General features: G+C 37.5%; 1 protein-coding gene across 1 annotated transcript in view; it reads left to right on the top strand.

Annotated features, from left to right (window-relative positions):
• atrnl1a (attractin-like 1a) overlaps window positions 1-23,934 on the top strand; it is a 250,528-nt gene that overhangs the window by 189,140 nt on the left and 37,454 nt on the right. The window contains exon 28 of the mRNA XM_081351271.1: window positions 16,815-16,922. Within this exon, the coding sequence (XP_081207397.1) occupies window positions 16,815-16,922 (108 nt within the window). The remainder of the gene's footprint in view (window positions 1-16,814; window positions 16,923-23,934) is intronic.

Raw genomic sequence — 23,934 nt, 5'->3', positions numbered from 1 at the left:
TTTTCTAAAGGGTTGTTGTTAACATGATATTTTCAGGGGGAAAAGGCGCAGCAGTCAACTAGAGCAGTGCAGCACCCATAGGCTACAGTTTAGGAGTGCACGTTCGCAATGGGGAAAGCAACCTGCTTGTTAAAGCGAATGTATAATCCTGTATCTGAGGCAAAATTACTAAATATGCAGCGCGAGTTATATATTTCTAACTCCAAACAATTGGCCACTGAACCAGCTGATAAAATCTAACTTTGAACCAATTGCATTTTACTGATGCAAAAGACGTGCGCACGCACACACACTGAGAGGGCCTATATTCATATTCATGAGCCTCTCTACTTATTGGCCTGTTGTTTTCTGAGTGACACACGGCCAGGCCAACCACAAGTAACTAGGGTCATGTATGCTGAAGCCTGCTGTGGCTTGGTGATGCTCACAAGTAAGGTAAATAAAATACCTGTAATGATGGTAATAAATTATTTGTTATTAAAACATTAACATTCACAAACCACTGTTAATTTAACATAAAAGCAAGCATAGGCTACTGAGTGCATGGTTTGGCATGACAGAAATTGTGCGAAATGCGCTCCCTTAATTCCTAAAAAGCTGACATCTCAGTTCATCGTGATCTCACAAAGCTCCGTTATTGTCAATGAAGCTGACTGCGCAATGAATCTTTCATAATGTCAACACTTCGTTTGTTATACTCAGAGGATTTGCCAGCATGCAGAATTCAGCACTGAACAAAAACTCAGTTTTGAGCAGTGAGTGGATTCTATCTTAAATGCATCTCATTGGCCATTGCGTTCAAGAAATCAACACATATGTCTCTGATTGGCTACATTGCTCAACACTGTAAACATGTTATAAATAGAAACTCGTTCTGGCCTGTAAATTTTTATTTAGTTTTAGTTATTCTTGTTGCTTTTGTGCAACATGTGAATAACAATTTATTTGTTTTTAGATGTTTTATTTTTTAGATATTTCTATTTCGCAGGAGTACCGCAAATCGTTTTATTCTCCCGCAACCCGCACACTCACGAGTACCTTACCGCCCACGCCCGCACTCGGCCATCAAATCTAGTCCCGCGCCGCACTCTGTTGCATTGGGTGCCCGTGGGAGTGCAGGTCTCTACATCCATCGACTGAACAGCATTTTCTCTACATGTTTCCGTGTTGTTGTTGCTCAGCAACGATGTTGTCTGGGGTTGGGCAAAAGGAGGGAGGGATGGTGGGCAGTGCTTGGGGTGCTGACTGAAGACGGTCGGTGACTGTGTAGTTCTGACATCACATTTTTACGGAAGTCACAACGGCTTGTGAAAAGGCACAGCTACTTTATTCAGGCTGTGTGCATTTGTCTGTGGATTGACTGTTTTGAAACGAATATGGTAGTTACATAGCCCCTAGACCGCTGTTATCATCAAAAAAGCCAGGATATTGCATTTTTGACAATATGGGACCTTTAAAATGTCATGGACATTACTATAGTGAATAAGTGAATATAAATGTTTTTAGTTATGTTCTGTTTTTCTTCCGCTCAAAATGATTCTTAGTGAGTTTATTCTTAGTAAGAAATTATTCTTATCATTCAGCATTGATAATAATAATGCATGTTTCTTGAGCAGCAAATTATATTAATGATCATGTGACACTGAAGACTGGATTAGAATATTTCACACTGTATATGTGTTCAGATAAATGCAGTTGGTGAGCATGAGATTTCTTTAAAAAATATATATATATATATATATAATATAAAAATAAATACAAAAATTGTATTATCAGTAATTTCACATGCTTCTCAGAGCCTAGAGTGTGAGTGCACCTTCGACTGTTCTGACCACCATGTAGTGTGATTGGCCATCATGGCCAGATTGTGAGCTAACATCTAATCAGCATGAAAACACTACTTGATGACTAGCTCACATTTACACCAGAGTAAATTATTAGCCTCCCTCTTCTGCTACAACCACACAGTCTTTAAATTCACATCACAATTACACAGTACTAGAATGTGAATGAAAAGGAATATATGAGATGAGAATATGCATGAAACTTTTTCCATAAGCACAGCAGTAACTAATGTATCTAGGATTAGCACATAGCTTTAATTTCACTCCTCTGTGTGTGTGTGTGTGTGGCCCCTTGAAATGTGAGGTGATAGACTGAACTCTACAGCTGTTTTCTTTTGCGCTCTCTCTCTCTCTCTCTCTCTCTCTCTCTCTCTCTCTCTCTCTCTCTCTCTCTCTCTCTCTCTCTCTCACTCACTCACTCACTCACTCACGCACGCACGCACGCACGCACGCACGCACACACACTCACTCACACATACACTTTCTCACAGGGGAGCGTGTGAGTCCCTTAAGAGTAAAATGGTACCAGTCTGTGCACAACACACTGTAGAGAGACGTGCCAGTGTCTCGGAGGTAAGATTTAGCACTTTGTGAAATGATATGCTGGTCTTTTGAGAAGTGAATGGACTCGGAGCTGATTTGCCTCTGTGCTGCAGTTTAGAGAGAGAAGGTGATAAAGGAGGGATGGCAAATATGGAAGGAAGGATAACACACATTTACATTTATGCATTTGGCAGATGCTTTTACCCAAAGCGACTTACATTGCATTTCAAGGTACACATTTACATTCTAATCAGTTCTTGCTTTTTCTGGGAATCAAACCCATGACCTTGGCGTTGCAAGCACCAACGCTCGACTGTTTGAGCTACTGGAAAGCTCCATACCATAAACTAATCTGATGATTACTTTCTAATGCCAACACATTTTGAATGTGTTTGAATCAATTTAACAAACAGGATTGTAATTTAGATTTCGAGATGTAAACGGAATAAATATGGAATGAATTTTAAAGAAATTCATGTATAATTGCTGTAAGTATAGTTTAATAATATACCTAATTTTTCAGTATGAATGTATCAAATTCAAAATGAGGCTATGAGGAATAGGTGGAATAGGCTAATTATACTTTTATCATTTTTAAATCACCATTTTGTATTTAGATTAGGCTAATTATACTTTTATCATTTTTAAATCACCATTTTGTATTTAGATTATCACAGTTATTTATTTATTTATAATTGGAATATTTCAGCTTTATATTTTGTATATTTTTATATTACCTTTTGAAATTATTATTTTATGATTTATGTTTTTGTTTATGTATTTATTTCATTTCAAATTGTTACTTTATTAGCTATAATCAAAATTTGCTTTTGTTTTTTATATTATCATTTGAAGTCATTTAATTTATGAATTAGCATTTTTGAACATGTTTATATACAAAATGTATAACTAGTTTATAAAATGTAAAACAGTTTATATAAAAAATATATAACTAGTTTATTGACTAATTATATTATCATATTTTGCTTTCGTATTTGTTTATTTATTTGTCTAAAAATATTATCATATTGCTTGTATTTATTTGTATTTTATCATATGAAATAATTTTACTTATTTACTTATCTATTTTATTCATTATATTATCATATTTTGCTTTTATTTATTTGTTTATGTTATCATATTTCTGTTTTTATTAAATCTATTTTTCAATAGAATAGAACTTTAGAATTGGAATAGCAGCAGAGTTTTGTTAATCACTTCAAGTCAAGTCACCTTCATTTATTTGGCGCTTTTTACAACACACTTTGTTTCAAAGCAGCTTTACGGTGATAATAGGAAACGAATACAACAAAGATTATTTTGATTGTACAGCAGCTCTAGAAGAAAGTCTCTCCTTGACACACACACACACACACACACACACTCAGGAGTGGATGAGAGGTGTCAGAGAGCGCTGATGATGAGGGCTAATGTGTAGTGTGAGAATGTGATGATGACCACTAAATTGTCACACACTCCTCCTCCTCTCACCGCAGTGTGAGATGCCAACAGAGAGTGATTTACTCTTGTGTCTATACTTTGCTTGGCACCCCATCCATCCTTCTCACACTATCTGGGGACAGAAGTAAGTAAAGGAGAGAGAGTGCCATTGCTCTTACTTCCTTCACTACTTCTTGGCCATATCCTTCTCTATTCCCCTCTATCGTATCATTCCCCATCCCTTCCTCCCTTCCCAATCAGATTTTCCTTGGCTTATTTTCTCTGTGGACTATAAACTTGACCATGATCCTGGACTGAAAGGACTTGGTCCATTTATAAAGCGGTTGTATGAGTGCAGAGAGGGAACAGACCATCACTTATTCTGCTCCGCTCAGCAGAATTACATAACTTCCCCAACTGGGCCTGTTAAAATGGAAAGAGATTCCTCATCTGTGAAGATTTATCGACTGTATTTACGATGTACAGTGTACATAAATGTTTTTATGCTAATGCACCTCGAGGACTCATTTGCACCCACAGAATATTACTAGACAATCATCCCATCCCATCTGATTGTCTGGAGGGTCTTGGTTTTGTACATTTTCCTCTTTGATTGATCAGTAAGATCGTGATTAACATGGAGTCAATCAAAGTGATCGTTTTTCTCAAGTTTATTGTAGATCAACATCAGTGTTGATATCTCTCCTTCACTTTTGATGACAGTGTCACAGTCCTAATCGGCACTTAACTGCACAGTGTGAGATGACATGCCAAGATTACAAACAGTCTTTTGTCTGGTCCTAATGTTACCCCTGCTCCTGAGATGTGTCTTTGTGTTTTGCAATGTTTTTTGTGCACCATAGAAATGTCACTCTGGGTTTCTTCTGGTGGAATCCATGAAGCATATCCTTGTTTCTGGGGAATCTTTGAATCTTTTTGATGGCTGTGGCTTTTCACTGGATTTGCATGCCAATTTTAAATATTAAATTAAAGGGCCTGTACCTTTCAAATAGGGGTGAGGGATATCACTATTTTTGATCGTGGACGATTAAAATGTCTCCACGATCTGCTTTTGAAGAAATATCATAGTATCGTGCTTGTGTATTCTATCAGTTGCAGTTATGGCGACTCCGTCCCAACATACTGTACAATGCGACGTATATTCACATCACATAGTAAAGCAGAAGTCGAGTTACACTCACGGGATACTGAAATTCACAAAAGCTCATTATTTGCATTTGCTTTAAAGTTTTACCAGTTAAACATTTAATTTGTGTGCTGATGCACTGTTCTAACATGCGCTTTTCTGAGCGCATACACCACATGCACTTAAAATCCTGTCAAACAGCGCCAGGTTACTGGACTGTTATCTTTTGAGTCTTATTAGGTTAATACTGTCAAGTACACACAAGGTTTAAATAAACACAGTTGGTTATGTCTAAAGTGAAAGCAAACATTTGAGAGAAAATCGAGTGCGTGTCATATGCGTGTATATTAGATGCGTGCCGGTCTTAAAGTGACAGTAGACTAAGAGTAAACATGCTGCTGCATCTCCTTAAAAGGTTAGTTCAACCAAAAATGAAAATTCTGTCCTTATTTACTTAATCTAATCTTGTTCCAAGCCTGTATTCATTTATTTCTTGTGCTTAACCTGTTAACCGTTGCCAGAGCGCGGGCGCACTGAAGCGGTTTTATTTATATATAGTTCAAAGTTACTATCAGATTTAATGTTATACCTTGACAAACTATACATCATTACAAAGATATAAGACTCAAGTTTCAGAATTTGACCACTATTGTATTCTGAGAAACTTATGGCGACAGTTATTTCTTAATTTGTGTCAGGAGTTATGAAATGAAAAAATGAGTCGATACCTTTGATATGAATTATGCGCGTCAGCCGCTTTCATTCATAAAAAAACTCCCGTGCCGTCGTCATGACAGCGATACACAAAACAACGTCTTTCCGGGCTTTTAGCTAATAAATGTGCAGATTTGGAGAAATATTGATATATTCTCATAGGTTTACATCAGATTTCTATAGACAGGAATAATATTTATTGAATTTATACCCAAATGCGTCGATGTAATCATTATGAGCGTTTGCATACTCTGTTAATGTGTTTTCAATTCATACCAATAGCCTGAGGGCGCCCTCGCCGCCCTGTGCACAGTATTAGAACATGAAGAAGTGCCATAATCATGTGACAATCCAGGAAGCCTCGAACACACACACAGCTAACAAGAGATCGCGCTGTAACTATGGCTGTAACATGCAGATACAGTCGTTTTGAAGACAATAAACATGTTTGCTATGATATTTGAGTTACCTGTGTTTTTCAATCCATGCCAGGTATTTCCATAATAATAGATTATATTTATAATGTAATGCTAATCTATATAGAATCGTTGTGCAGAACACTATCCAATAGTATATTTTCTGTCTGATTTTTTTTATCTGAAGCCAAATTAGATCACAGAAAATTATTTAAAATACTCGATTTGCTTTATAAAGTAACGTTAAGTTTATAAGCACAAACATGGTTTTAATCTCATAAATTGTCGTGTATTGATGGTGTGCTAAGCTAACATGCTAGCTAGCCCTAGGTGCACCTGCCACCTAGAAGTTATATTTTTATTATTTTTTGAATGATTATTGAAATGTTTCTTTATTCAAGAAATGCATTTAAAACAGTTTAGAATGTGAGGTGAACTTTGAGAAAAGAAATTAGTGACTGAAACCATATGAATAGCCTGTGAATAGCCAGTCGTTAGTAGCTATAATGCAGACAAAAGAAATGCATATTTAGAGCCATAACCAGGCTGGAGAGGTGTGAATGTGTGCAGGGGGAGACTGAGACTGAATGGGGCTCGTCTGCACCACAAAACAATAAAGACAATATACTGCATAGATGGTTAGAAGATGACAATAAACATCAGTAGCATTTTAGCATCAAATCAAAATAAAGTCACATGACATGGTCTTGAAAAACATTTCACTAAATACAGAGTTTTGGACTTATTATCTTAAGATTTTAAACATAAAATGTTTAGACATGTGGCATTAGCTGTAGTGCATTTCTAGATTGCTCCAGTGCCAACTTCAATTTTATTTTCATGAGGATGTTTCATAAAAAATAATTTCTAATAACTTTACAAAACTTTGAAGCTATTTATAACAAATTTTGTCATTATGACAATAATTAATTCTACATTACAATAAACTGCCAGGTGTCAGCTTTCAAATGAGATCATACTTGTGCTTTTAGTACAAAGGGTTCATGAACTGTATCTGTTTCAGTTTGGGTATGTCATTTCTTGGGATTTTTCAAAAGTGGGGTTGCAGCTTAACAGGTTAACACAAAATACATTTTGAAGAATGTGGTTAACCAAACTGTTGCTGGTTCCCATTGACTTCCATGGTAAGTAAGTAAATATATATTATGGAAGTCACCAGGGACCAGAAACTGTTTGGTTAGCCACATTCTTCAAAATATCTTTTATTTTCAACAGAAGAAAGAAACTTACTGGTTGATCGTCTTGATTGTTCACAGGTGTTTCTTGTAGTCTCTAGTCTCTGTGTTCGTGCCTCATGTTTCCATTGTATCTGTCAAGTTTTGTTTGTGTAACCGCTGTTGGTGAGTCTCATGTAACCAAGTCAAATTCATGCTCAAGTTTTTGTTGTGTCCTGTCGTGTCCATGCCGGTGTCTGTGGTGTCCGTGCCGGTGACGTTCCTGTGTCCGTGATGGTGTCTGTGTCGGTGATGGTGTCCGTGCCGGTGATAGTGACCGTGCCAGTGTCCATATCCATGCTGGTGATGATGGCCGTGCCAGTGATGGTGACCATGCCGGTGTCTATGGTGTCCGTGCCAGTGACCGTCTGTGGCAGTGATGGTGACCGTGCCAGTGTCTGTGTTAGGGCTGGGGTAAACGATTATTAATTAAACGATTAGTCGGGCGATTATTTTATTGATTAGTCGACTAATCTAACGACTAATTGGAATTAATTATCCTGTCTGTTATTCGCATATCTCTGTCGAACCGTTACTCCGATGGATTTCAAACTCGACAGCTGTCTGGGCATGAGTAAGTGCAGTGCCAAGTTTGACGTTGTTTGGATGAGAAATGCAAAAGATATCGGCAAATATATCGGTAAAAGAAGCTCTTAGAAGGTTGTGGTTTAAAAATAAACATTCTGACATAAACACTCTGTCAGCTAAAATGTTTAGCTGCTACTTCTGAATAATATAGTATAAACGTGATAAATCCATTTTGATTAATTAATTAGTTTTCTTTACCAAGAAAGTGGCAAGATGAAAACCACTATTTTCTGTTTCAAACTTTCACATAGCATCTTTAGGTTATAATAACATAAATAATTCAAATCCAGATTTAGATTTTCAAAGATTTATTATAAAAACTGATTTTTTTTTTTCCCAAAAATGCAATAAATTCATGACATTTTTTTTTTTTCAAAATGCAATTAATCCATTGAATCAATATAAAAGTTATTTTTCATATTGAAACTGTTGAAAATACACAACAAAGTAAGTTGATCCACATATGACAGCCTCTGAACTCAGTCAATACTAATCTTATATACAGGCACGTACTGGACTAAACAATAGGCTACATTCAATCAGCCATCGCTAAGAAATAGCCTACCTTCTGAACTTTTTTGACGGCGATCAGCTGTAAAATGGCTTGGTCCTGCTCGGTTTTCGGTGACTGAGTACAAGAATTGAAAGTTTTTTTTAAAGATCCCCTGGGGTTAACGTGTCAGCATTCGACAGAAGTTTGACGCTGTCGCATGAGAACAAGCAACAGTCATCATTTTTCTTCCTCCCGCGTGCCTCATCTTTTTAATCTCCTCACGTAAATGATTAGATTTCGATGGCTTACGTTTCTTCCCTACGGCAGAAATCACCACAGGTTCATCAATGCCGTCAAATGTATTCATTTTTTTGTTTGTTTGTTGATCAAAAAGTACAAAGTAGATCAGGAAAACTAGGATGCCGGGTGTATTCAAAGCGCCACCGTTACTGTTTACAATGCGTGGAATGGTGCGCTGTGAATGGTTGAGCGGATTTATCGCATTCTGCAGAGAAAGGAGACTGGTGTTTGTCGCGGTTTGGAAAGAAAGGGAGAAAACATGAAAGAATAACACGGCGGGCGGTGTGTGTGTGGCGAGCTGTACCTCCGGGAATGGTGCAAAAAAAAAAAAAAAAATAAAGAAGTAATTTTGACATCGAAGCGTCGACGTCATCGACGCACTGCTACAGCCCTAGTCTGTGTCCATGCTGGTGATGATGACGGTGCCAGTGATCGTGTCAGTTGCCGGTGATGGTAACCGTGCCGGTGTCAAGTCAAGTATATTTGTATAGCGCTTTTCACAATACAGATTGTATCAAAGCAGCTTCACAGTATTAAATTAAAATAATACAACAAGGTTTGTTTCTAGTGGAATTTATTGATTGATAAAATTAAATTAAATATCCCCAAAATATCCCCAACTGAGCAAGCCAAAGGCAACAGTGGCAAGGAACCGAAAAACTCCATCAAGTGACCTAATGGTGTCCTAAAACTCCATCAGGTGACCTAATGGTGTCCTAAAACTCCATCAAGTGACCTAATGGTGTCCTAAAACTCCATCAAGTGACCTAATGGTGTCCTAAAACTCCATCAGGTGACCTAATGGAGAAAAAAAAACCTTGGGAGAACCCAGGCTCAGTCGGGGGCCAGTTCTCCTCTGGCATTTATGAACTAAAGGCCGGATTGTAGTTTGAACTGTAAGATTAAAAATATTATATGAATGCCTGGCCGAAAAGATGCGTCTTTAATCTAGTTTTAAACTGGGAGAGCGAGTCTGAGCAACGAACAGTATCAGGAAGGCTATTCCAGAGTTTTGGAGCTAAATGTGAAAATGCTCTCCCTCCTTTGGTGGATCTGGATATCCTAGGTATGACCAAAAGCCTCGAATTTAGTGACCTTAAAGAGCGCGATGGATTATAGGGCGATAGAAGATCCGTTAAATAGACTGGAGCTAAGCCGTTTAGGGCTTTATAAGTCAGTAGCAATACCTTGTGCCGGTGTCCATGCCGGTGATGGTAACCGCACCGATAATGATGTCCGTGCCGGTGATGGTGACTATGCCGGTGTCTATGGTGTCCGTGCCCGTGCCGGTGTCCGTGATGGTGACCATGCCGATGATGATGTCCGTGCCGGTGATGATGACCGTGCCGGTGTCTATGGTGTCCGTACCGGTGACTGTTCGTGCCCGTGCCCCTGGCCGGTGACCTTGTCAAAAGTGACAGTAAATGCATTTATATTGTTACAAAAGATTTCTATTTCAACTTCTCCTTTTTATCAAAGAATCCAGAATTTTTATGACGGTTTTGGAAAAAAATATTAAGCAGCACTATTATTGCAACTATATGTATAACAATAAGAAATGTTTCTTAAGCACTAACTCAGCATATTAGAATGATTTCTGAAGGATCATGTGTGAAGGAAAATAAAAAACGGTTATTTTAGATTGTATTAATATTTCACAATATTAGTGTTTTTACTGTATTTTTAAATTAAAACTTGATGAGCATAATATAGCTACATTACAAAATATAAAAATCTTACAGAAAATACATATCTGTTCCATCAATGCAAGACTCCAATTTGTCTTGCATGTTGTCCTGTTTTTCTGTTGCTGCTGTAACACTTTAATTTCCCCTTGGGGATTGATAAAGGAATTCTAAGTCTAATTAATTCAGTTTAAAATTGGACACAAACTGCACTATTCTAAATCCAAACTTCACAAGATCTACCCAGCTGTGTCTCCAATTTGTGACCCGATGTCAGGGTGCAGAGGGAACTTTATCCCATTCCTTTTGGTTCTGCCTGAAACTCTGGAGTAACTGGCAAGATATTTTTTTCTTGGTATTCGGTGGCATATGATCAAACTTTCCCTCGTGAAATGGAACTGGCCATCTTTGGCTATTCGGACACAGTTTCCACTTTGCCTTATTTTTTGCAGCTGGCATTAATGCTGGATATGGTTGTTTATGTTTATTAACTTTTGCTGTTCTTATAAAACAAAAAAAAACAAAAAAAATTTTTTTTTTTAAAAAAGCATACAGAAATAGGGAACGTAGAAATTAATGTCATGGACTGACATTTCTGTGATGCCAAGATAAACTTTGAGCCAATGAAATTTCCTGTTTTTTATAAAATGGCTGAAGTGCAAGACTTAAATCCAGCATAGTCATTCAGCAGTTGGCAATAGGATAGAAATGATATATTGTGACGCTATTATGCAATTAGTCTGTCAAATGGTCTGAATGAGATTTTAGTCTGTTTTCTGCCAGTTTACAAAAACGCTTGAGGAAACAGACCACAATTATGCTTGTTCAGGAGCAAAGCAGCTTGGTCCTTCGGATGATATTGAATAAAAACAGAGTGTGTCCTGTTTTTGTGAGACTCCTTGTTTTTATGGTGACAAAAGAGCTTCATTTTCTGCCTGTGTTTGAAATGTAAACGGGTTTTTCTGTTACAACTGTGCTGGAATGAGTCGGAAATTACATTCTCTTATCGGCCGGAGTTATTGTGCATCATTCTGGAGAAAGACATTGTGGAGGTTTACAACGGATCCACTACAGAACTATGCCTGGTTGCTATTGTCACCTAAACTGAGGGTCTCTGTGGTACCCATTTTATCAATTTGTGTTCAGAAATGGCCTATTCAAAGGTGTGAATGCTTTTGTTCTGTCTTGCATCTATACAGGCAATGGATAACGGATGCCTTTTACTACATACACAATCAATTATTATCATATAATTATATTGCGGTCTGCACAGAGATGTTACAGTACCAAGCGTTTTTTCTTCCCAGAATCAGCAAATTAACTTTTAATCCCATTGTTAAAATAAAGATTAACACTGAAATTGATCAGCAAATCCATAGAAGGGTGATCAAGCAGTCAAATCAAAACTTTTATGCACCTTTCAAGGGTGTTATTAGGTGTTGATTTTGTGTCTGTATTTAAAGTGCTTGAGCATTGACAGATTACATTTCCCATGATCCTCCCTGGCACCTGATCATGTGCACAAGTCCCTCATCATCACTCCAAGTGTGTGCACACTGGGTGTGCCTTAAGGGCTGCCGCTATTGCATAATTTGTGCTTGCTGTTTAATAATCATTTACATTTATTCATTTAGCTGATGCTTTTATCCAAAGCGACTTACAATTGCTATACATGTCAGAGGTCGCGCGCCTCTGGAGCAACTAGGGGTTAAGTATCTTGCTTACCAATGTATCAGGGACACATTAGTGTCTCACAGTGGATTCGAACCCCGGTCTCTCACATCAAAGGCACGTGTCTTATCCACTGCGCCATCACCACCTCATTTGAAACTCATTTGAAACTTAAACTGGCAGCTCCAGTAGTAATAAAAAGATTTATATTGAATTCTTTCATGACAACTGTATGTATAATCTTTAATTAAACATTTTAATAATCAATTAAAAATGAATTTATACATGTATGATATCACCCACATTGGACCAGCGGTTTGGAAAAATGATTGGATGGATGATTCAGCTGCGGACGAATCAGGGACAGTGGAAACATGAACTAACATAGGTAAACTAAGGGGCTATTTACTGTACGTGACCTGGTTTTCAACAAAAAATGGAAAACAGGCTTCAAAGTGCATGTTTTTGAAAACAATATTGTTATCTTCTCCATGTAGAACTACAAAAACGCAAATTTGTGAAAACAGTTATGCCATGCCCATACATATTACATGCTCAGTCTATGTGCTTGTAGTGCTTCTTTACAAAGTGGCATCGCCAACTACTGGCCTGGCATGCATAATACAGCGTTTTTAGTAGTTTTTTGGCGGATCCGTGTGAACAGGGATCTTTTTGACAGCACTTTCGTGTGTATGGGAAAATCTCAAGGAAAAAACTTTTCTGTTTTTAGTACATCGTTGTCATTTAAACGTACCCTCAGAAGTATAAACTAAACAGAATCCTCACGTGAAACATTCATAAAGACAGTCAATTGTTGCCACGTAGTCGTTTAAGAATGTACCTCGCAGAGAGAGTCACTGAAAAATCCCCACCACCATTACACAGACTGAATATATGTCTGCAAACAGTATAAGGTATGTTAGATAATAGTTTTAATCTTTTTTATTTTATTTATTTATATATGATTGGGATGTGGTTATATCATTATGTTGTGTATTTATCCCCTCTGAATGCAGTGAGACTGCATATGTGTATTATTGGGTAATTGGTTGAATAAAGGTTTGAGTTATTCCATGAACCTCAGAAAACATAAATCAGGATGAACCCAGGGGAGATGTTATTGATTAAGTAAACCAGCCTCAAGGTAATGAACTTCCTTTAAGCGAACATCCTTCATGTGATATTCATATGAAAGAATAATAAACTCAATTGCTAATTAATTACTCCTAAAGTGTATTGTACGTATCCTAATGTACTGTATTTTTTTACGCCCCTCCCACGATTGTTGATTGACTGCAGCGTTTCAACACAGACCCGCCCTTGCTCGTGAGCGAGCTGTCAATCATAGTCCGCATGGACTGGGGCTGTCATTGTTGATACGCTGGAGTACTGTCTATGAGCAGAATGGCTTCTAAGCGATTGAGGTGTTCTGTTCTTGGGTGTAATAATGAACACAGCAGTCATTTTGATGTTTCTAAATCCGAACCACTGAAGACGCAGTGGCTGAGTTTGTTTTCGAAGGGAATATTCCCCACGATCAACATCAATGCTTTCATGTTTGCGCGAATCATTTCATACACCAGACTGCTTTACAAACGAGGTCAGTATAAAGCTGGTTTTGCTAAGAAGCTGCTCCTGAAAAAAGGATCGGTACCAACTATTCGTGTTCCTGCTGCACCTCCAGAAGAAGAAGTGAGTGTAACGTTTTATTAACCTTTATATTAATATTTAAATTAATCTTTGCAAATCGCTTGTGCACGCTTCACAATGAATGCGGCTAAGGTTTACACTCAGGGTACATTACGGCATGTTTTCTATGTACGCCGTTCTCAATATAATTCATAATCCCACGTTTATAATGAACAACGCGTTATGGTTATTGTGTTATTGTGTTAAACGGTGTACGCACAGAACAGAGGGGCGGGGTGAGCAAAGCTCATCATTTAAAGACACATGCACTTAAAAGGCATGCTGAAAACAAAGCTGTTTTTGACCAGGTAAAATGAGTGTTTTCTTACAATACTAATGAGAATTTTTAATTAAAGTATATTACAAACTTTTAATTTAGACCCTAAAGAATCATATTAGCTGTACAAAAATGGCATTATATGACCCCTTTAAGAAGCCCTCCTGTTCTCCACTCATTACCTGTATTAACTGCACCTGTTTGAACTTGTTACCTGTATAAAAGACACCTGTCCACACACTCAATCAAACAGACTCCAACCTCTCCACAATGGCCAAGACCAGAGAGCTGTGTAAGGACATCAGGGATAAAATTGTAGACCTGCACAAAGCTGGGATGGGCTACAGGACAATAGGCAAGCAGCTTGGTGAGAAGGTAACAAATGTTGGCGCAATTATTAGAAAATGGAAGAAGTTCAAGATGACGGTCAATCTCCCTCGGTCTGGGGCACCATGCAAGATCTCACCTCGTGGGGCATCAATGATCATGAGGAAGGTGAGGGATCAGCCCAGAACTACACGGCAGGACCTGGTCAATGACCTGAAGAGAGCTGGGACCACAGTCTCAAAGAAAACCATTAGTAACACAGTACGCCGTCATGGATTAAAATCCTGCAGCGCAAGCAAGGTCCCCCTGCTCAAGATGATCCAGAGGAGGAATGGGAGAAGGTCATGTGGTCTGATGAGACAAAAATAGAGCTTTTTGGTCTAAACTCCACTCGCCGTGTTTGGAGGAAGAAGAAGGATGAGTACAACCCCAAGAACACCATCCCAACCGTGAAGCATGGTGGTGGAAACATCATTCTTTGGGGATGCTTTTCTGCAAAGGGGACAGGACAACTGCACCGTATTGGGGGAGGATGGATGGGGCCATGTATCGCAAGATCTTGGCCAACACCCTCCTTCCCTCAGTAAGAGCATTGAAGATGGGTCGTGGCTGGGTCTTCCAGCATGACAACGACCTGAAACACACAGCCAGGGCAACTAAGGAGTGGCTCCGTAAGAAGCATCTCAAGGTCCTGGTCTCCAGACCTGAAACAATAGAAAATCTTTGGAGGGAGCTGAAAGTCCATATTGCCCAGCGACAGCCCCGAAACCTGAAGGATCTGGAGATGGTCTGTATGGAGGAGTGGGCCAAAATCCGTGCTGCAGTGTGTGCAAACCTGGTCAAGAACTACAGAAAACGTATGATCTCTGTAATTGCAAACAAAGGTTTCTGTACCAAATATTAAGTCCTGCCTTTCTGATGTATCAAATACTTATGACATGCATTAAAATGCTAATTAATTACTTAAAAATCATACAATGTGATTTTCTGTATTTTTGTTTTAGATTCCGTCACTCACAGTTGAAGAGTACCTATGATAAAAAATACAGACTTCTACATGCTTTGTAAGTGGGAAAACCTGCAAAATCGGCAGTGTATCAAATACTTGTTCTCCCCACTGTAGTTAGCCAGTCATTATCACAGAAGAAACCTCTTCAGGATGACTCTTTTATCAGCAGGTTTTTTGACAATGACCAAACTTACTGTCCATTAAATCCTGTGTAGTATCAAGACATTTTCTGTACTAAGCATTATTTCATTACATCCATTCTTACAATTAAACATGTTTTATTATTTGTATTGTTGTCAGGAAGGAATCAAAGAAATCCGGCAAGCATAATTCCATTCAATTAATGTGAAGTTAAGGGTGGTACTACAGTAGTTGTCATATTCCTCATTCATGATTTTTTTTTAAATACATGGGGAGACACTGAAAGCATACCTACCTTGGTGTGTCTCCTACTTACACACAGAATTGGTTAAATATCTCTGGCTGTGTTTGTATGTGAGTTCATATCGTTTTATTGGTGTTTTGCTACATATAATGTAAGTCATTCCCATTTAGAAACTCGCAGCTCACATAAGAACTGCAGTTTATACCATTTGTGGAAATGGGGTTGTGTGTGATACTGTGCACGCAGCATAAAGAGTGTGCGAGTTCATGTGATAAAAAGCAATTCTTAGTGTATCTAGTATTTTCTCTCATATATCAGTTTTCATTTGCTCTTTTCTGTGATATAAAATCTACCGCTGATGCTTCCCCAGTTTCCGGACTTGATGTTCTGAAAGGATCTTTATTGTTGACTGTTGTCATTCAATAGAACATTCTTATATCTTCTATAGTATGCATGCATGTGTAGTTATTTTAAACTAAGGCTATTGGTCTCGTACACACATACAAACATTCAACATCACTCGTCCCAGACAAGCATTGTTTACTACATGTGGAGGTTAATTATGCATTTTATGGGCCATTTACAAGCTCAGGCGAGAGATGCCACAGTGTCCTTCTCACCTCGTGAAGGACTTGTCAGGGAACATAAACCATCCATGCTCTACTAGTAAGTTTCTTTGTCTCTTGACCATGACACACACTTTTACACATAGCCAGGCGTACTTTAACAATCATCACTGTGATTCTCCTATGAATCAACTCACGGACACCCTGCCACCCTTCACCTTGACTTCCTTTCAGTCTCATGTCTGTCCTCTTGGCACAGACTAGAGAACGTGATAATGCATAGCACAGTTTGGAACAAGAACCTCACTGATTTGAGTGATACAGCTGCGAGTGACTCAAATCAAATTGAAAAATATTACACACATATTTCAAATATTCCTTGCATTAAGTCAACACAAGGAATTTAAGTAAAATTACAATGCTTCTTCAGAACGTTTATGTAACAATTTTATGCAACTGAACACTGTTGTTTTTTCTTTTTACAGCAGCTAATGCGAGAGCGCCAGCAGATGGCCAGCCGTCCGTTTGCCTCTGTTATAGTGGCACTCGATGCTCCAGAGGAAGAGGAGGAGCTTCTGCAGGGCCAGGTGGAGGTGGGTACCTTCCATTGTTGGCTTGTAGATATTTGGTTAGTCATTTACCTACATTTGTGAAACAGCAGATGTTTATTACATACATAATGTGTATTACATACATAATGGATTGTATTATGTATGTAATACACATTTTTCTTTACATAAACCAATATGACTAATCACAATCCAAACAACATGCATCCGTTTTGATTGAGCACTTCAAAATACTGCTTCATTTACCTATAAATCATTAGAAAGGTCTGAATAATTATTATAAAATATTAAATTATTATGATAAAAATCTGTGATGGTAATTTCTTAATTGAGAAAAAAAAAACTCCTGTACACTTCTCTACACTGGAGAAAAACGTATGGATTCGCATATGTTTGTTTATTTTAAATTTCTTTTAAGAAAAGTGTTTGTTTCCCCTTTTTTACCCAAAATAGGGTGTAGTGAGCATAAGCGAGTACACACATGTACAGTAATGTATTGTCTGTTTCATTTATTCTCGTAGCCAGAAGGCGCCCTCACGCAGAAAGTCCAGAAGTGAGACTTTATAGAATTCATAAAACTTATGACGTTTCAGGAAATCCCTTTTATGGCCAAAGGCATCCAGATATCACTGTAGCTGAATAAAACGCAGATAGAGACATGTTGACTGAAACATGAAGACAATAAACATACAATTGCGACAATAAATGGTTTATCTGCAGATAAACCATTTATGTTTAGAAGAACACAACCACATGTGTTCTTCTAGACATCTCGGTTATTTCATAAGAATAAAATATATTTATAATTCAATACTAATCGACATAGCCTTTATCACAGTATAGAATACTATAATTTGTGATATTAAGCAATGTCAAATTACAAAAGGAAGTTATTTCAAACTCTGATGTTATGAAGTATGTTTTGAGTAAAAGCATACCATTAAATGTTCTATTTTGTTGGAATAGATTAAAGCTGTTTGGTATGTGTTGCTTTTTCAAATGCACATTATGAGTGTCTCAAATTCACACCGTTTCTAGAGATGGAGCAGCATTTGCTGCGAACCGATCGATCCGCTCTGACCTCAGTGCTGCGCTTCACCCTGAAACTCACTGAGCATATACTTATTTAATTAAAACTTTGCGATTTCGGTTTAATTTTGGTTAATTGTGCAGCCCTAAATTAACCTCACATTCACACAAAAAGGACACAAGCAACTCTGTTCACACGAATAAGCTGCACTCTAACACATGCAAATCTGTATCAAATGTGTGCTACTGTGGTAAATTTATTCATCAAACAATTTTTTTTCTATGTATGTGTGTCTTGGAGAGGACAGTGTAGTAGAAGTGATAGAAGTGACTGTAGATAATGCAGAGAAGGTGGTTTTAGGATCAGGAAACGACCCCGGTCAGGCTACAACTTGGGTCTCTCGTACATGTGCAGTACCTACCAGACCATGTCTCAAATTACATTTTTCCTGTCACTGCATTGCCTCAAAATATTTTGAACCCTTCAGAACTTGCACAATGTGATGTTGCATTACTTGAGTTTATCTATTTTCCCACAATACTTTCTACAGTCTACTGTTTTTTTGTTTGTTTGTTTTTTTAATAGAAGAGAGTGGAAATTGTGAATTTGCAGCAATTTCCTCATTCAGAGGTTGATTAAACAACATCTGGTGTAACAGTGTAGTCTTCATTTAGCATAATTGCATAATATATGGGTGAATATTCGCTCATTAAGCAGCAAGGCCAAAGAGCAGGGCCATCATCACATTTCATGCCTAAGTTGATGGGTAAGCACAGGCTGCGGATGGATGCTTTCACTAGCCCTGAGCATTTCTGTAGCAGTTAGAATGGAAATGTTTGTTGTTAAAGTAGCCTACTTTCCACAGAGATAAAGACAGCATTTGATCATTTTACACTATCTTTCTTTTCACAATGTTTAATTTCTTTGGTATGTGTTATAAGAGATCACACCAATTCTAAGATTAATTACTTGATATCTACTTTACTCACAGAGATATTCTTTTTACCTGATTTAACCAGGCTGTGATTGAAGTATATTTTATAGCATGCTAGCTGAATTGTTTTGATTTATTTTAATGATATGTGATGAGATTTCTTCCTCTAATCGGCCCTGTTTAAACTTCTCTCACTTCTTTTCAAAGACGCAGACTTTTTCAAGAATCTTTTAAATTCCATCTGCAATCATTGACCTTGTATATAAGTCAAACAAATGTTTGGCGGTCTGTTATTTATTTGACAGCTTCTCTACATTGTGCGGTTTTGTTGGTAGTGTGTTTTGGAAAAGAGCTCTGGGAACATATGCATGGAAATCTGGATATGCTTTCAAAATACACCTAAGCCTCTTAGACTTTTTTTTAATGGCTGCAATATAATTTGAATCCTACCATAACACTGCTAATTGCTGGAAGAACATACTGAGTGCTAGAAGTGTGCTAGACCTGCTGTGCTCAAGATCTGGACTGAAGTGTGTGAGAAACTTTCATTGACTGAGGTGTCCTCACTGTTACCTCCAGAACTCTTCAGGTGCATACAACATCTGCTGCATTGAAAAACTGTTATTTAAATTATTTTATATTTAACTACTAAAATAAGCTAAAAAAAATAAATAAATATATATTACTTAATTTATATATATATTTTTATTATTATTATTATTTGAGACCTTATTTAGTAGGGCTTCCCCTAATAATCGACTAAATGAGAGGAGGCATGGTCAACCGAGTTTTAATTGGTTGGTTGGTCAAAAAATAAAAATAATGTGGTAATTATGTCGGGCAGAAAATAAAAATTGTGGGATCATTTCGAGGAAACATGCAGGCTTATCATTTCAGGTAGTAGTAGCCTTACCTTGGTCTCTTTATATGGCCGCCAGCTCTAATGTTAACCTAGATGAATGTGTTCTATTATTAGGCGCATATCCAAGTGTTTGTGCGGAGTGTGGAAGCTAAATTAGTATCTCGCTTACTGCATGACATATAACTTAAAGTGCCTTTCTCTCTATAGGCACATCCACTATACTGTAAGGATGACAAGTCAGTGTCATCAACTTCTATGCAGTTGACACTGACTCAGAAAACACTAAATCATTAAGATGTTCAGACAGTCTCATTGCTGTTTTTTTTGACACATTCATAATCATTACTTTTGCCATAATCATGCTACTAGTCAAACAATGGGTTAAATTAACAACTACTAGTCGAACAGAAAAATCTTTGGTCGGGACAGTCCTACTATTTAGCCTAATGGAATCCACAAATAAGCCCCTTATAGCTCAGCTCAGTAGTTGATAACTGCTTGATCGAGTCTTAAATCAAGAGTGTTAAATTATTGATAGATTTTATGGAAGTGTTCCACTATAAGATCTAACAACATGCGTAGTAATAACAAGCAGACAAATCATTGGCTGCCATTCCTTAGATATGCTATTGTGTCACATCTGATTGCAGCAGCCTATGACCTTGCTGCATTATAAAACAAAGAGGTGAGCTATTAGCATAAATCTTCCATCCATATAATGTCCATACAATGTAGTAAAGCTGATGAAGCCGCAGCCCAGAGCACCTGCACTACGCCAAAACATATCTCTCTCTGTATCTGGACTGATCGATAACAGCTCAGTGTTTTTGTAATGCTGGGAGAAATGAATCAATTTAATATGTAATGTTTTAATGTGCTGTATTTACCTCCAGTGGGTGGTGTGAAGATAACGACTATTTATGACACTTATGAGCTGTCTGACTGGGTAAAGATGATTAGTATTCACACACATGCACAAACTTGTGTACACATTCACAGGCTCTAATATGGTGACCGAGATATAGGACATATAAATAGAAAAAACACCAGAAAATTAAGAAAACATCTTCATCAGTTTGACAACACGTGTGCTGCAAATACTCACAATGCAACCAAATACAGAAACTCACTGCAAATACAGCGCAACCAAATACAGGTACTCGCTGCAAATACTCACAACACAACCAAATATAGAAACAAGCTGCAAATACTCACAACGCAACCAAATACAGAAACATGCTGCAAATACTCACAACGCAACCAAATACAGAAACATGCTGCAAATACTTAAAATGCAACTAAATACAGAAACGCGCTGCAAATACTCACAACGCAACCAAATACGAAACACGCTGCAAATACTCATAATGCAACCAAATATAGAAACAAGCTGCAAATACTCACAACGCAACCAAATACAGAAACATGCTGCAAATACTTAAAATGCAACTAAATACAGAAACACGCTGCAAATATCACAACGCAACCAAATACGAAACACGCTGCAAATACTCATAATGCAACCAAATATAGAAACAAGCTGCAAATACTCACAACGCAACCAAATACAGACACATGCTGCAAATACTTAAAATGCAACTAAATACAGAAACACGCTGCAAATACTCACAACGCAACCAAATACGAAACACGCTGCAAATACTCATAATGCAACCAAATATAGAAACAAGCTGCAAATACTCACAACGCAACCAAATACAGACACATGCTGCAAATAATTAAAATGCAACTAAATACAGAAACGCGCTGCAAATACTCACAACGCAACCAAATACAGAAACACGCTGCCAATACTCACAATGCAGCCAAATATAGAAAAGCACTGCACATACTTACAATGCAACGCAACCAAATACAGAAATGCACTGCAAATACTCACAATGTAACCAAATACAGAAACACACTGCAAAATGCTCCTAACGCAACCAAATACAGATGTGTGCTGCAAATACTCACAACGCAACCACATACACCAAATAAAGAAGCACACTTCAAATAGCAAAGAGCAAAATGTTTCAGGGGGACCTGAAGTTACGAACCTGGCTGGGATCTCTTATTGTATGTATATACGTCAGTGGTGTTGTCGATGACCTGAAAGGTGAGGTTTTTTTTTTGTTTATTTTAACATCCTGATCGAATGTCGGTTGTAAGTATTTGCAGCACATTTCTGTATTTGGTTGTGTTGTGATATTTGCAGCACTTGTGATCAAACTGATGAAGATGTTTTCTTAATTTGCTGGTGTTTCTTTCAATTTGCTAGTTTTCTTCAGTTACAGCGCGTTGAGCTCTTTCAGCCACCGTACCTTAAAACATTCAAGGTGTGAACAGTTTTTATTTTTATTTAATGTACACTACCATTTTTTGTACGTTTTTAAAATGTTTCTTAAGATTACCAAGGCTCAGTTTATTTGTTATGATTAGTTTTTGTTTACATTTAAAAAATAAATTGTTTTGAATAAAACTAATGGTTTATTAAGTTTAGGTGTTGTAAGATTTTGGTGTAAACTTATTTTGTGGTTTTCATATGAGAAGGCAGCTATTGAATATTCTCTTAGCTAGTAGCTTTATTGTTGTGTATATAGAAAGAACATTCTTCTGAAGCTGCTTCAATATGAGGTAGCGCATCTCTCTCTCTTCTCTGCTAGGCATCAGTTACACCCTGCACTGTGGCCAAATATGCTTGATGTTAGGAAGCTGAGAGTGGTGGGAGCGATCAGGGAGTCCACAGAGTAGGGACCCAAACATCTGTTCTGTGAGCTGCCTGTCTCTGGACTGCTCTTATCAAAACAATCTCAGCTGTTCAAATCCACAGTGGCATCAGTGCCAACTCTCATGAGCAAAACACGATCCTCTCTGTTTCTGTCTGTCATGTCTTGCTCATCATGAGACAGAAGTGGGTGATGTTAAAGAGTGCTTACGCTCTCTACACAGATTATCTCTTCCTCCCTGCAGACAGACCTTTAGTCTTTGGTTAATTCAGAACAATGAGAACTCTTAAATTGTTGACCACAAAACGCATGCATGTCCCATATGTGTCACAATCTTTTGAGATGATGTACATATGTTTTATTTATTTATTTTTTATTTTAGTTTAGTTTTTTGTTTATTGTTTTATTTTTGTTTGGTGTGATTTGTTGTTTTTATTTTGGTTTGGTTTATTGTGTTTGTTTAGGTTTTTTTATTTTGGTTTTATTTATTTTTTATTTTGGTTTATTTGGATTTGTTGTGTTGTTTGTTGTTTATTCTTTCAGTTTTGGTTGTTGCTTTCGTATTGGTTTGGTTTGATGTTATTGTTCTTTTGTTTGGCTTGTTGTTGTTTTTTGTTTTGTTTTTGCATTTACCTGGAAGAGCTAACATTGTTTGTTTGAGCAATTTGACATGTCAAAGTCTGCCTAAAAAAATGCAGTGTTTTTAAATGGGGATTTCCACATTGTCTGACAGTGGCAGACATTTAGTCTTTCGGAAACCTGGCTGGGTCATTATTTTTGCATTTCTTCTTGGCATCGATAGCAAATGGCACAATTTCACTTTGAAGCAGCTGAATGGTGAAATCTATGATTTCAGTAGAAAGGGGGAGGTTCATTTGTTTGGTCTGTCATCTTTCACAGGTTTTGGACACTTTAATCAAAGCTAGTCCTATGCAGTGCATCGAGCAAGCTCAACATAATACTTGGCTCTATGGTTCTAATCATGGTCTTCGAAGAACCAAAATCAGGGTTTTGTTTCTTCTCTTTGGTTCTAATCAGTGTTGTGTCAGGGTGCTGATTTCTGTCACCTCTTATCTCTGTCCAAAACACCTCCTAGATCGATGATCTGTGAATGTTTTTTATGAGCTGCTCATAAATCCTACCTCTGCCCCAGAGCTCAACCGCGCTCAGAGCAAAGTTGAGCTTCAGTTCATCGCACATTTACAAGTAGCGATTTTACTGTTCCGGAGTCAGTGGGAATTGGGCATTGCGATATTTAACAGTGTATTTATTTTTTCCGGACCACAGTGAAACACACACTTCTGATTTATTTGATTAAATCTGGCATCAGTCATAGCGATATTTAACAGTGTATTTATTTTTTCCAGACCACAGTGAAACACACACTTCTGATTTATTTGATCAAATCTGGCATCAGTCAACTGAACTGAATTAAAAGCTGAACTCAATGTGCTTTTTGACCTATAGTTAATCCTTGACTA

Source organism: Scardinius erythrophthalmus (genome assembly GCF_964197995.2).
Source record: "Scardinius erythrophthalmus genome assembly, chromosome: 21".
Taxonomy (NCBI): Eukaryota; Metazoa; Chordata; class Actinopteri; order Cypriniformes; family Leuciscidae; genus Scardinius; species Scardinius erythrophthalmus.
The sequence above is the reverse complement of the archived record's forward strand: the minus strand, read 5'-3'. Positions and strand labels throughout refer to the sequence as shown.